At 61.1% G+C, this 12,215-nt stretch overlaps 1 protein-coding gene across 1 annotated transcript in view; it reads right to left on the bottom strand.

The window, feature by feature from the left end:
* Positions 1-7,747: 7,747 nt before the first annotated feature.
* Phf21b (PHD finger protein 21B) overlaps positions 7,748-12,215 on the bottom strand; it is a 53,604-nt gene continuing 49,136 nt past the window's right edge. Inside the window, exons 10-13 of the mRNA XM_063243932.1 lie at positions 10,795-10,953; positions 10,484-10,559; positions 10,288-10,391; positions 7,748-9,575 (exon numbers count right to left, since the gene is read on the bottom strand). Of these exons, the coding sequence (XP_063100002.1) occupies positions 9,357-9,575; positions 10,288-10,391; positions 10,484-10,559; positions 10,795-10,953 (558 nt within the window). The 3' untranslated portion in view covers positions 7,748-9,356. The remainder of the gene's footprint in view (positions 9,576-10,287; positions 10,392-10,483; positions 10,560-10,794; positions 10,954-12,215) is intronic.

Below are 12,215 nucleotides of genomic sequence, written 5' to 3'. Positions count from 1 at the left end.
TCATTCTTTTAAATTGTACCCCAGGGTGCCTTAACTGAAATGGAAATGTATGAAGATCGTGTAGCTGTCAGCGCTGCTGCGTAACAAGCCACCCATACCCAGGGGCTCCACACAATTATTCAGGGCGCCCAGTGCATGTATGACCTGTTCACCACTGTGACAGTACCCGAGACAAACCATCTTGAAGGAAGGGAGGTTTATTTGCACTCACAATTTCGGAGGCCTCAGTCCGTGGTCCCTCTGTGCTGTTGCTTTTGGCCGAGGGTGAGGTGGCACAGCACGGCAGAGATCGTGGTGGAGGAAGTGGGCGTGGTGGCCAGGAAGCAGAGTGTGTGAAGACAGGGCGGGTCCCAGTGGCCCCTCTCGGGTCACACCCCCAGTGACCTCACTTCCTGAGGTTCCACTGCTCAGCTGCAAGCAGGGGCCGGGCCTTTGTCATGTGGGCCCTGGGTCAGCTGGCTTGGAGGGGCTCCCCATGCGTCCAGGCTGGGCCCCTGTGCTGTCACCTGCACCCAGCAGCCACGCAGTGTGTCCCCCGCAGAGGCAGAAGGCCTGCACTAGGGCGAAGGGGAGCTGTCCCTGGCACTGGCCAGAGTCCTGTGGGCTCGGAAGGGCCTGGCCAAGCCCTGGCTCACAACACAAGACTGCAAAGGCCTCTGGGAAGGGTGCAGCCCCGGGCACGATGCAGTTGGTCTGCTACAGGGCCCGGGACGAGCTGGGCCCGCACCGTCTCAGACAGAGTCGCCCTCAGGGCTGACCGGCCCATCCACGTCCCTCTGAAGGGCAAAAGGAAGTGACATCTGGGTTCCGTGGTCAAACAGGAAGTCCCCAGCACAGGCCCACTGAGGTCACGTGCCCACCCTGGGCCTGTCACTGTCCCTGTGGCCAGGAAGTACTCTGATTGGCCGGGCCTGGATCACATGGCCCACCGTGGGGCCGGGGTGAAGCCCTGGCCAGCCGAGGCAGTGAGGGAGGGACAGGTCCCTGGGCCACTCGCTGCCACTGCCCATTTGTGCCTACCACAGGGAGGAGTAGGTGCTGGACAAGGAGGACAGGGTGGGGGTCCACTGTGCTACCCGCTCCTGCCGTGCAGGGGGCCTGGGTCTGGAATGTGGAGGCGCTGGCTACAAGGAGCCCCACCTCACCCCCACTGCCAGGCTGCTTTCTACCCGGCCTGTGCTGCTCATCCGCAAGGAAGGGGCCAGGGCACTCCCGGGCTGCCCCAGCACCTGTCACAGGCGGCACCTTGCACGTGAGGCACAGGTGCCATCCTGGGTCCCCGAGGCTGGGCTCACAGCTGCTCAGGACACGCCCCAGTGTCCTCCCCTGGACAGGAATGTCCCTTCTGCTCCCCAGGACGAGAGTCTATCCTGGCACCCCTCTTGTGGTTCTTCCCAAGAAGATGTGGGGGGGTCTTTGGCCACTGAGGCTCTCTTGTTCCTAACCCACAAGTGGGGACCCCATGGCGCCAGTTGCAGGGCCGGCAGCCGCAGGGCTGGGATCGAACAGTGAGGCTTTCTGCTCTGCCAGCTCGGGGGACCCAGCCGCAGCCTCCTCACTGTATGATGGGGCCCCACACCTGCTGCCTTCCAGCTCTGAGGATGTGGCTGAGCCTCCACAAGATCTAAGCCCCAACTGCACCCCATGTGCCCAAGGCCAGGGTGAGGGGTCAGCGCCCCCGTGTGGACAGGGAAGGGGTGGCCACTGCCACACCCTGTCTTGGACGTTTCCTGGCTGTCCCAGAACCACCTAGATCTTGGTCCTCCCAGGTGGCCAGCCCTCCTCTCAAAGCCATCAGGTGGCCTGGCCCTGGAGCGTGGAGGTGGCTGGGCTGGCAGCTCTCCGCCTGGGCATCCTCGGGGAGGCCGCAGCCGCTACTCAGCAGCTGGACACCCTGCCTGTGGCCTCACTGTCCAGGGCTCCAGGGAAAGACTGCAGGGGACCCGCCCCGAGCCCTGGGCAGTGGAGGTGCCAGCAGCCGACTGGCCTCAGCGCTGGCTTTGAGACTTCTCTGCCCCATGGCTCCCAGCTGCTCCTTCCTGCTGGGCTCCTGTCACCGCCTCTCCCTGCCCCTCTCCTGGCCCACGTGTCCTGGCCTCTCTGTGCTTCCTAGCTCTGATGCTTGTACCCCCCCAGGCCAGAACAGGCCCCTGGGGCTTCTTCAAAACCGACCTCCGACCCTTCCTTCCCTATTCTGCTTTAAAGACTTTCTCTGTTTCCTTCTTTCGTTCTCTGTCCCTTCCTTTCATCCTTTTTAACACAACCCTCTGGCTCTGGCCCCCAACAGTCAAGCTGGGGAGCAGTGCAGTTCGGTCCCCGAGCCACGGGCCACCGCTGGCTCCCTGGCCACACCTCCCGGAAAGCGGTCGGCAGCTGCAGGAAGGCCTCTGGGCTCTCGAAATTCAGATCAGCCCCAAACGGCCTCAGAGTTCTGCAGCAAGGAAAGAAATAAAAGAGGAGAGAAATAAAGATGATGGCTCCCTTCAGAGAGCGCCGTGGAGGGCTGCAGGACTAACAATGACCCTAAATCATATCTCATGCATTATGCAGGGCGGGTTCCAGGGAAGGTGCCTCGGGACGGAGATGCGGCGCATTTCCCAGCTCCGAGAGGCTCTGCAAACACTGAGTGTGGGGAAGGGGGAGTCCCTGCCCTGTGCCCCCCAGCCTCATCGAAGACTCCCTTGTATCAAAGCGCAGTATCCTGATTCCTTCCACCTCGGGAGCCAGCGCTCCAGGCAGGCCACGTTGGGAGCACAGCACTGGCACGTTTCAGCTTAAGAGGATGCAACTCGACACCTAGGAACAAGGACCCCAGGTGTCGCCAGTGACAGGATGGATGGGACGAAAGGTCCCAACACTCCTTATGCGGAAATGACGGAGATTTTAAGCCACTCAGCGGGCTGCCCGGAGCTTGGAGCTGAGCGCCACAGAGAGTGATTGAAACTGTCCAGCCTGTCCACTGCAGCCGGTCAGCGGCTCCAGTGTCACCTAGGGTATGACCTTCACAAGTCCTTCAGCCCGCAGGGCGAGGTCACAGTCAGAGGCTTGGCTTCAGCTTCCAGGCCACACGGGAGCCTCGGGAGCCCGGGACACTGTCCCCCTCTCGGCCTTGGCGCCCCCTTGCTGTGTGCTTGCGGCAGCTGTCTATTTGGGTCTCACAGTTACAGAGAGGACCCAGGCCCGTCCCACCCCGGGCTGGCTGCACGGAGGTGGGGGATACAACATATTCCTACAATCTCAGCACTTGGGAGGCTGAGGCAGGAGAATCACTGCAAGTTTGAGTCCAGCCTGGGACAGAAAGGATATGTGTGTGTGAATCTGGAGGTGTATAAACCCAGCTAAACCAGGGACGTGGCTCAGTGACAGAGACAAGTGCGGTCAAGAGTTGGATTCCTGGTACCAAAAAAAAAGAAAAAAGTATATATCCGAAGAGATCTACACAAACTCGGGGCCCATCCCAGTGGGACGTCTGGCGGTCACTCTGGTTCTGCCCTGGGCCGGCTCTCCGCAGCGTGGCGGCGGGGGATGAGCGTGTCCTGGAGCAGGTGCGGGGAGGTGGCAGGCGAGGTGGCCCGCAGGGACTCCCCGGAGGAGCCTGGACCCGGCACCCACAGAGGAGCTGCGAGGGCTCGTCCGCGTGTCCGTGACTCCAGTGGAGATGAGAGCCAGGGCAAGGGCCGGCTGCGGCTCACGGCAGTTTTCAGCTGCGTGCACGAGGCCCCAGCACCACAAAGGCAGACAGAGAGCCCGAGGGAGAGAGCTGTGGTGGGCGCCGGGCACTGGAGCAGGCGTCCGCGTTTTCATTCTGTTTTGTTTTTCTGTTTTTTTGGTGTGTGGGTCAAGTGTTACATTCTACTTTCTGTTTGCCACACAGAATGGTCACATCGGGGAGTTTGTACCTGTACACGTGCCTGCCCTCCTGTCTCCTCTTCCCCTCCCCAAGGACCAAAGCTTTCTTTCCATCCCCCCATTTCCTATTTAAAAAATAAATAAACAGGTCTGTTTTAGCCAGGTGTGGTTGCGCACGCCTGTGACCCCGACATGTGGGAGGCTGAGGCAGGAGGATCACTGTGAGCTCAGGGCCAGCCGGGGCCACAGAGGGAGTGCAAGGCCGGCCTGAGCCGCAGAGCGAGACCCTGTCTCCAATCAGTCCGTCCACCCATCCATCAAAACAGCTTCGTTATCATGACTTCGTGGATACTTTACATACAAAATTCTTTAAATAAAAATGTACTGATATTTGTGTATGGATCCAGGACTATGCATCTTTGCAAACAGACGCAGAATCAGCTCCCCTGAGGCAGTGTCGCCTGCATGGGTCACTGTGTCCCGGGAGCTCGTGCCCGCTCCACCCTGACCCCTAACGGTCCCATGTGGCCCTGCTGAGGTGGTGCCTCTGGGAAGTGGGTGGGGACCCTGGGGAAGAGCTGGGTTAGTTCTTGTGCGAGGCTGGTGTCCCGCACGGCCACACCACACTCCGGCCCTCTGCACGCACCATCTCCCTTCTCACCTTGATACTCGCTGTGCACAGCCAGGAGCCCCGGACACAGGGTGACTCCGCGGGGCCGCTGAGTCGCAGATTTCAGCCCCCAAAACTGTGAGCCAAACAAACTTCTTTGGTGTGCGAAGCGCCCAGCCTCAGGCAGCTGGCGAAAGCCACAGAAAACGCACTGAACTGACCCACGAGGCAGAGGAGGTGCGGGGAGGGGGAGCAGCCGGTCAGGCTAATTGCTCAGGCTGGCCTGGAACCTGCAGTCCTCCTGCCTCAGCCTCCCAGAGTGCTGGGATTACGGTGTCTACGCCTAGTGTGGACCTTACCTTCCAAGCTGGGTACTCCTTACAGAGCAGGACAAGCTCCTGGACAGACGCCGCCCTGATCCAGCACGGCAGGGACACGTGACTCCTTCTCTTTCTTCCTTCCTTCCTTTTTTAAAATATACTTTATTTCAACCTCTTTTTGGTTTTTGTTTTGTTTTGTTTTGGGTACCAGGAATCAGATTCACAACCTCATGCTTGCCAGGCAAGCGCTGTGCCACTGAGCTATATCCCCGGGCCTTCTCATTTGATTTCAAAGAGAAAAACATAAAATAAAATTTCAAAACACAGCAATTGTGGCCAACAATGGTGTATACATTGTGCACTGCTGTCCACAAATCAGTCCCCCAGGGCGCAAGCCATCTGCATTCAGTTGTGTGACTGTCTCTGGTCAGAGTAGCCGGGTGACACAGAACTCACATGTCATCCTGCACTTGCAGGTGAGTGCTGAGCGGGCGGTGAATTTTGTCGGGGGCAGGGGCCTGTTGGTGCCCTGCCCTGCTGTCCCCAGGGGACACAGTGACCAGGCGCCGTCTCCAGGTGCGGAATCCGCCGGGGTGTGGACACGGGGCGCAGTGTGCTGTCGGTCACCCCGTCTGAGTACACGAAGGGACGGAGCCGCCCTCCCTCCCTGTCCCCTCCAGCCTCTGCCCTGTCATCTGGGAGCCTTGGGCCTCCAATGCATCGGCAGAGCCAGCGGGGGACCCCTGCTGTCCATCTGAGCACCCTGCAGTGGCCAGCGTCCAGAGGGTGTGACCAGGTTAGTCCTACTCTCAGCCTTGTGGCTTTGTCACTTGAGGTCTCTGCCTGAGAAGGAAGCCAGGAGGGCTGCACTGACAGGTCCTGGGGGTCCTGGCTGCTCGGCAAGAAGTCATGGGGGTCCCTGTCCCCTCTCCCTCCCGAGCTGGGTGAGGGCAGCTCTGTGCTGCAACCTGTCCGGTCCCAGTGGGCACAGCCCCCTCGAGCCCTGAGCCCCATCACTGCTGTCGCATGCATCTTCTGGGGACCGTGGGGTGTGGTGCACAAGGCCTTGTGGTGACAGCTTGACTGGGGCAGGCATAGGAGGGGCTCTGGGGCCCTGGCACAGGCAGGGGTGAGGGGTCCTGTGGACACGCACCCCACACTGGGCTTCTGCCGACTCCATTGGCAGTTGGACTTGCCCTCCCCTCTGCCAGGAGGCAGCTCAGAGCCAAGGCCAGGTCCACGCCCCAGTGGGCACCTTCCTTTATCTTGTAGCCACCTACAGAGCACACCAGTCGTGCGTGCGATTCCGATGCTGGGATTTGGTAGGTTCCAGTGACAGATGTCCACACTACTGACACGGGCAGGTGAGAACACTGGATAGGCCCCGGGCAAGGAATCTAACAGAGCAGGGCAGGATGGGCAGCCTAAGTCTCAAAGCAAGCTGGGGAGCCAGTCAGAAAGAGAGTAGGGAAGAGCACATGAGACAGCATGTGCAAAGGCCCTGTGGTGGGTGCTTGCCTACTGAGTGGAGATAGAGCAGACACCGGGGAACCTGGAGTAGAGCAGGAAATGAACCAGAGGCGGGGATCACGGGCCGCAGAGGAGGTGAGGACTTCACAAGGCGCGACTGAGAGACAGTGAACAATATTATTATATTTTTTAAATAAAGGTATGGTGAACGTTTAAATGAGAACATACTACAGTAAGGCACACCGCCACGAGCCCCCGACCCCTGCCTGCTCCGAGCACACTCATCCCATCACAAAGCAGTTCTGGAGTCCTCTTTCCTGAGTGTCATTAGTTAAGATGCTGTCGTGTCGTTACATAGCACTCGGCAGTGGCGGCAATCACTGGATTTGTGATCACGCCTCATAGACCGCAGGCGAGGCCCCCAGAGCAGCGCACAGTGCACAGAACAGTGGCACACTGTGTTCACAGCAAGGCAGAGGATTTGGAGGGGGATTCGTAGCCCTGTGTCTTTTCTCAAATACAGTTTTTCTGTCTTTTTTCTCTGAAACAGGGTCTAGCTATGCAGTTGAGGATGGCCCAAGCTGGTCTCAAACTTGCAATGACCCTCCTGCCTCAGCCTCCTGAGCGCTGGGATTACAGGCATGCGTTACCATGCCCAGCTATCGTAGGACCCCCGAGACGGGGCTGAGAGAGGTGACGCTGGCTCCTGCAGGGCTGGACCATGAGACAGGCAGGGGCCAGGTTGGTGGGGACCACGCCCGGCTGGTGTGGCCAGCCATGCGGCAGCTGTGGGGTCCAGCACAGCGCAGAGTCTGGGGCACAGAAGGGGAGGAGTCAAGGAGCAGAGACTGAGGGGCGGCAGGCCTAGAGTGGGGAGCTGCTTCGGGGACCGGATGTTGTCCATGCACCCCAAGTGTCCAGGGCATGACCAGGGTGCCCAGTGGACCCAGACATGGGGGCACCACTGACATGGGCAGTTCAGGGGGGCAAGTGAGGGGTGACTGCAAGGATTTAAAACAGCAGTGAATGGAGGACACAGTGTGGCAGGTGGTGGCCTGTCCCCAAGGGGAGGTGTCCTCCCCATGGCAGCCTGGACAGAGGCCATGAAGACCACTCAGGATGGCAGCCAGGTCCCCTGCAGTCAGGGGTCCGGAGGCAGCACGTGAGCTCTGGGCCCTCAAGCCACGTCCTGGGCTACTATGTGGCAGGACACGGCCAGGTGCCCCTGCTGGGTAGGCTGTGCATCCCCGGAGCCGCAGTAGCTGGTCCCAAGGACCCCGGGGTGGTGGGGCAGTGTCCCCTGCTCCTGGGGATGCAGAGCTGGGGGATGACAGCACCAAGCCAAGAGGCAGACACGGTGAAGGGGAGCCACCAAGCGTTCAGGGCTCGCTGGTTTCTGGGGTTTTCCACCGGCAGCCCGGGCCTCAGGTGAGATGTGGGGGGACCCTGATTTCTGGCCGCCCTTTGTCCCCCACCAAAGGCACAGACACCGCGAGGCTTTAAAATCATCAGTGGAGTTTAATGCATCGCACAGAAGGAAACTACGTCAGCATAGTTAAGACAAACACTGCTCTCTAGCCTCACTATCCACTGGACGGTCCTCCCGCTCCAAAACACTAATAGTCTCAAGACACGTCGGCAGCTGCCCCTCCGGCTCCGACCATCCACATCCTCCCGCGACATCTGCAAAGATCCGCTCCCATCATCCAAGGGAAAGCAAAGCAAACCCCTCAAGAGGGGCCCGGAGCCCTGGAGGTCGCGTACCGAGTGACCGATGCAGAAGATGTGGGCCCCGCAGCTCACTTTGTTCACTGACAAAATATAAAAATCTTGTTCAACCAGTGTGGCGTGTATCAAAATAGATCTGTATTGTACAGCACAGTTTCTCCCGGAGTCGTGGAAATGACAAGAGGGACTGAGTGGCAGCTGCGGGCTCCCCGCCTCCCAGCGCTGCACTGCGTCTGTGGGCGTGCACGTGCATGTGTATCTGGGGCCGGGCTGTGTGCACACACACACAAACACACGTCCGCACACGCGTGTTCAATGCAGTTCGGCACCATGTGATAGGCTGGGGCAGCGCACCAGGTTCCTGGTGGGCAGGGGGGGCTGGTGCAGCTCGCCCAGGAAGCAGGAGCCCTGGGGAGCGGCCGAGGGACACAGAGAGGGGACTCTCAGGTCCCTGAAGGCCAGACCATGCCTCGGCCTCGGCCTGTGCTTTCTCTCCTGGTCCTTTTAAAACCTGCCAGGTCTCTGGGACCTGCCAGGCCCCAGGGGTGGGGCGCTCCCCTTCCTACCTCGGGGCTCCCTGGTAAACACCTCACAGCTGAGTACACCCTACAAAAACGGAAAGTGGTTTTTTGGCATCGAGTCTGTGCTGGCAAGAAGGGAAGACCCCAACACTCAGCGGCTCTGGAAATGGACACCAAGGGCTCCCACGGTCAGCTGAACGATTGAACCCAGGGCGGAAGCCTGCCCACCACCTGCTCCACGTGCAGCAGCTCCGTCCTGCCCCCAGACCCCTTAAGAAAGACGCATCGAGGGAGGGCAGAGCAAGCCCACGGGTGGGCGGGCCTCCTGGCTTTCGGGTTCCACCGCTGCTTGTAATACTGACAGGCGGCCGGGGCGGGGAGGCGGGCGGGCGCTGGAGACTACCTAGACTGCTACCCTCTTCTCCTGCGCCCTGCCCCTACTATTCAGCTAAGGGCCCGAGGTTCCTCCCCGCGGAGGCTTGAGCAGGGGCCTGCAGTGGCCGGGGGAGCCGGTCTGCAGCGTCCGACCTCTCCGGGCAGCCCCCACTCCCGTGAGTGTGGAATGGGGCTGTGGAGAGAGCCAGAACCCCGGGCCCCCCAACACCCAAGGGTGGGGGCCGCCTGTGCCTGTCACACCCCACCTGGCCTCCAGGCATCCCCAGGAGCGGGCAGGTGCAGGACACCCCTCCCGGTCGAGGCTCTGGGATGCCTGCTTGGCTCCTCCCTTCTCTCCCTGGTTCTCTATCTGGTTTTTTGTCTGAAATTCATAGAGTGTGTGAATTAAGGCCGACAGAACCCCAAGGTCACACGAGCAGGACCCTGGTAACTTTCCATGGGCACGTAGACAGGTCTCTGGGGTCACTTGTGGTCCTGGGGGTGCTGGACGGTGGAGCGCACGGCAGCAGCTGAGGGCTTGGTCCAGGGCCCAGCCAGCAGTGGGGTGGGGCTCACGGTAGTCATGGCAACTTGGAGCATCTGCTCGCCCTGTATCAGTCTCAGCAGGGCCCGGAGGCGGTCCAGCGAACACTGGGTGCCTCTCTGGCGGGCCAGCAGGCTGGTCTTAAGCTCTAGACATTTCTGTCAAAGGGAGAGAGTTCACAGAGAGGGGCTCTCAGTGCAGCAGAACGCAGCCCTGGGAAGCTCTGGCACACCACTCCCGGGGCCCTCCCTTCCACTGCAGGGAACAGCTCGGAACAGGCAGCAGCAAGAAACGGAGCTTTGCTCTGGCCGTGAGAGGCACACTGGGGCACCAGCACCCAAGGGACTTCTCCAGGGCCCAGCACGGTGGAGCTCACCACCACCAGGAATACCGTGACTTTGTGTCCCCTACCACCACCACCACTGTCATCACCTCACCACCACCACCACCATAACCATCACCATCATCCATCACTGGTCATGGGCATCATCGCTACAACTGTCAGTGGCCATATCACTATCACAACCACCACGACCACCATCACCAATCACCAATATGGGCATCATCCCTGCAACCATCGCTGGCCGTACATTACCACCATAGTCATCATCACTGTCACCACCATCACCAGTCACAGGCATCCTGCCTACAACCACCACCACCACCACAGCTCCCCCTTAACTGGATTCTGTTCACTGGAGACAGAAAGAAACTGAGGTTCAGAGGAGCCCCAGAGCCAGGACGCCCCTAACTGCTTGACAAGCAAGCATCTGTCAGTCCAGCACAGAGCTGCCTCCTCCACCGCACACTCCTGGGCTCATGGCCCCCGAGGCCTGGCTCTGCCCGCGTGCTATGTGGGCCTGCGCGCACCTTCATGGCCGAGGCCAGCTGCCGGTCCCGCTCCTCCAGCTGCTGGTGCTCGCTCTGCAGCTCGCTGCCCCGCTGCAGCAGCTTCTGCTTCTCCTCTTCTTTGACTAGGAGAGAGGGCGGGTGAGCAGGGCTCCGCCCAGGACTGCGCCCACCCAGCCACCCAAGGCCTGCGGTCTGAGGGTAGGGGGCGCCTTACCTGTCTTGTGGGTGACGTAGGAGTGCACGATGGCCAGCATGCCAGTCCAGGGCACACCCTCGTCTTTCTTTAAGGCCTGGGGGCAGAGGGGAAGTGAGGGGGAGGGCAGGCCCTATACCCTGCAGGGCGTGCCCGGCTGTGCAAGCCTGAGACTCGGCCCCCCAGCTGGGCCCAGGGGGTCTCTCTCAGGGAGAGGCTGGGGGTGCTGTCGGGCACCCCCATTCACAGGATAAAGCCCCACACAAAGGGTCAACTCCAGCCCACACCCAGCACCTCCTGTCACCTGCCTCGGCCCTCCCTGCCCTGCCCACCTTCTGCTGGCACTTGGGGCACAGCCACCCGCCTCGGGGCGCCGTCTTGAGGGGCGGGTGCAGGCAGCCGAGGTGGTAGGCGTCGGGGCAGGCGCTGCAGTGCAGGAGGTCGGCTCCCCGCCTGCAGGCCGCGCAGTGCTCATCGTGTGAGAACTCCCGCTGGAAGAGAGGGAGGCTGGGGTGAAGGCAAGGGCGAGCGTGACGGGGCGGCTCTGGGGAGGAGGCCCAGGCAGGGGGCAGTGCAGGAACCACCTGCAGCCCAGCAGCAGCCACGGCGACCCAAAGGACAGGGCTCTGGGGCACCACCCAGGTGCAGTGGCCGGGCGAGTCCTTAGGGTACAACCCAGGTCCCCCATGATGCTCCGCGACGGGGATGGGGTTCAGTGCAGCCCGGGAACAGCCTATGTGTGGGTCTCATCCTGGGAGCGTGGCCAGCAATCAGGCCCCTTCCCAAAGCTCTGGCCGAGGGCTGGGGCCCAGCACAAGCTGCCCAGGACCCTCAGCAGCTCCTTTCCTCAGGCTGGGCCCGACACCCAGTAAGTGCCACCCAGTCTGTGTCCACCACGCAGACAAGGACGACTGTCACATGGTTGGCTCAGGACTGAACGAGAGTGTGTACAGAGTGCCCGTCACCACAGGGCCCCGCAGCAGGGGTAAGGGGTGCTGGCTGCCCTGCCAGGCACTGCCACCTCCCAGAGGCTGTGTGTCCAGGGCCCCTCTGACCAGGCTCCACTGCCCGTGAGCTGCAGACCTCACTGACTTCCCGCTGCCCGCAGGCGCCCACCCCGTAGCTGTGTGTGAACAGAGCTCTGACTTCAGTCCTGAGGCAGACAGGGGCTCTCAGGTGGCCATGCCTCAGGGCTCCGGACATCAGAGATGTCCCTAGAGGAGCCACCACACCTCGGACGAGGCCCTCACTTCTGTGCCAGGGCCCAGGGAGGACGGGGCAGGAGGTCACAGGGTGAGCCAGAGGTGCGCTGAGGCCAGCATCTCAGCCTCCTCCTTCAAAGCTGAGGTCCCTCCGGGTGGGGTTCCGGCTCAGGAGGCCCTGCCCCCTCCTGTGCCACCTGGTCCAGGTGCCAGGTGTCTGTGAGCAAGCGGCCAGGCCTGCTGGCTACAGTGAAGAACAACACAGCCTGGCCAGAGTGGGTGGAACCAACTGCCCAGCGCTGTCCAGTGGCTTGATCAGCACAAGCACGCCAGGCCCTGAACCCCATTTACAGTGAGACTGGAAACTGGGTGAAGAACACACTCAGTAATCTCAGGCCACATCTGGGCACCAGGCCATGCATGACCAGTCTAGGTCAAGGGGCGCAGGGCCAGGTGTGCATGCGTCACAGAGACATCCACAGGCTCAGGAGAGGGGGTGAGCCCCTGGAGACTGGCATGGCCATTTGGGATGAGCAACACAGGACAAGAAG

The sequence above is a fragment of the Cavia porcellus genome, unplaced genomic scaffold (assembly GCF_034190915.1).
Source record: "Cavia porcellus strain 051 isolate PalLab524CR breed Dunkin Hartley unplaced genomic scaffold, mCavPor4.1 scaffold_40, whole genome shotgun sequence".
Taxonomy (NCBI): Eukaryota; Metazoa; Chordata; class Mammalia; order Rodentia; family Caviidae; genus Cavia; species Cavia porcellus.
The sequence above is the reverse complement of the archived record's forward strand: the minus strand, read 5'-3'. Positions and strand labels throughout refer to the sequence as shown.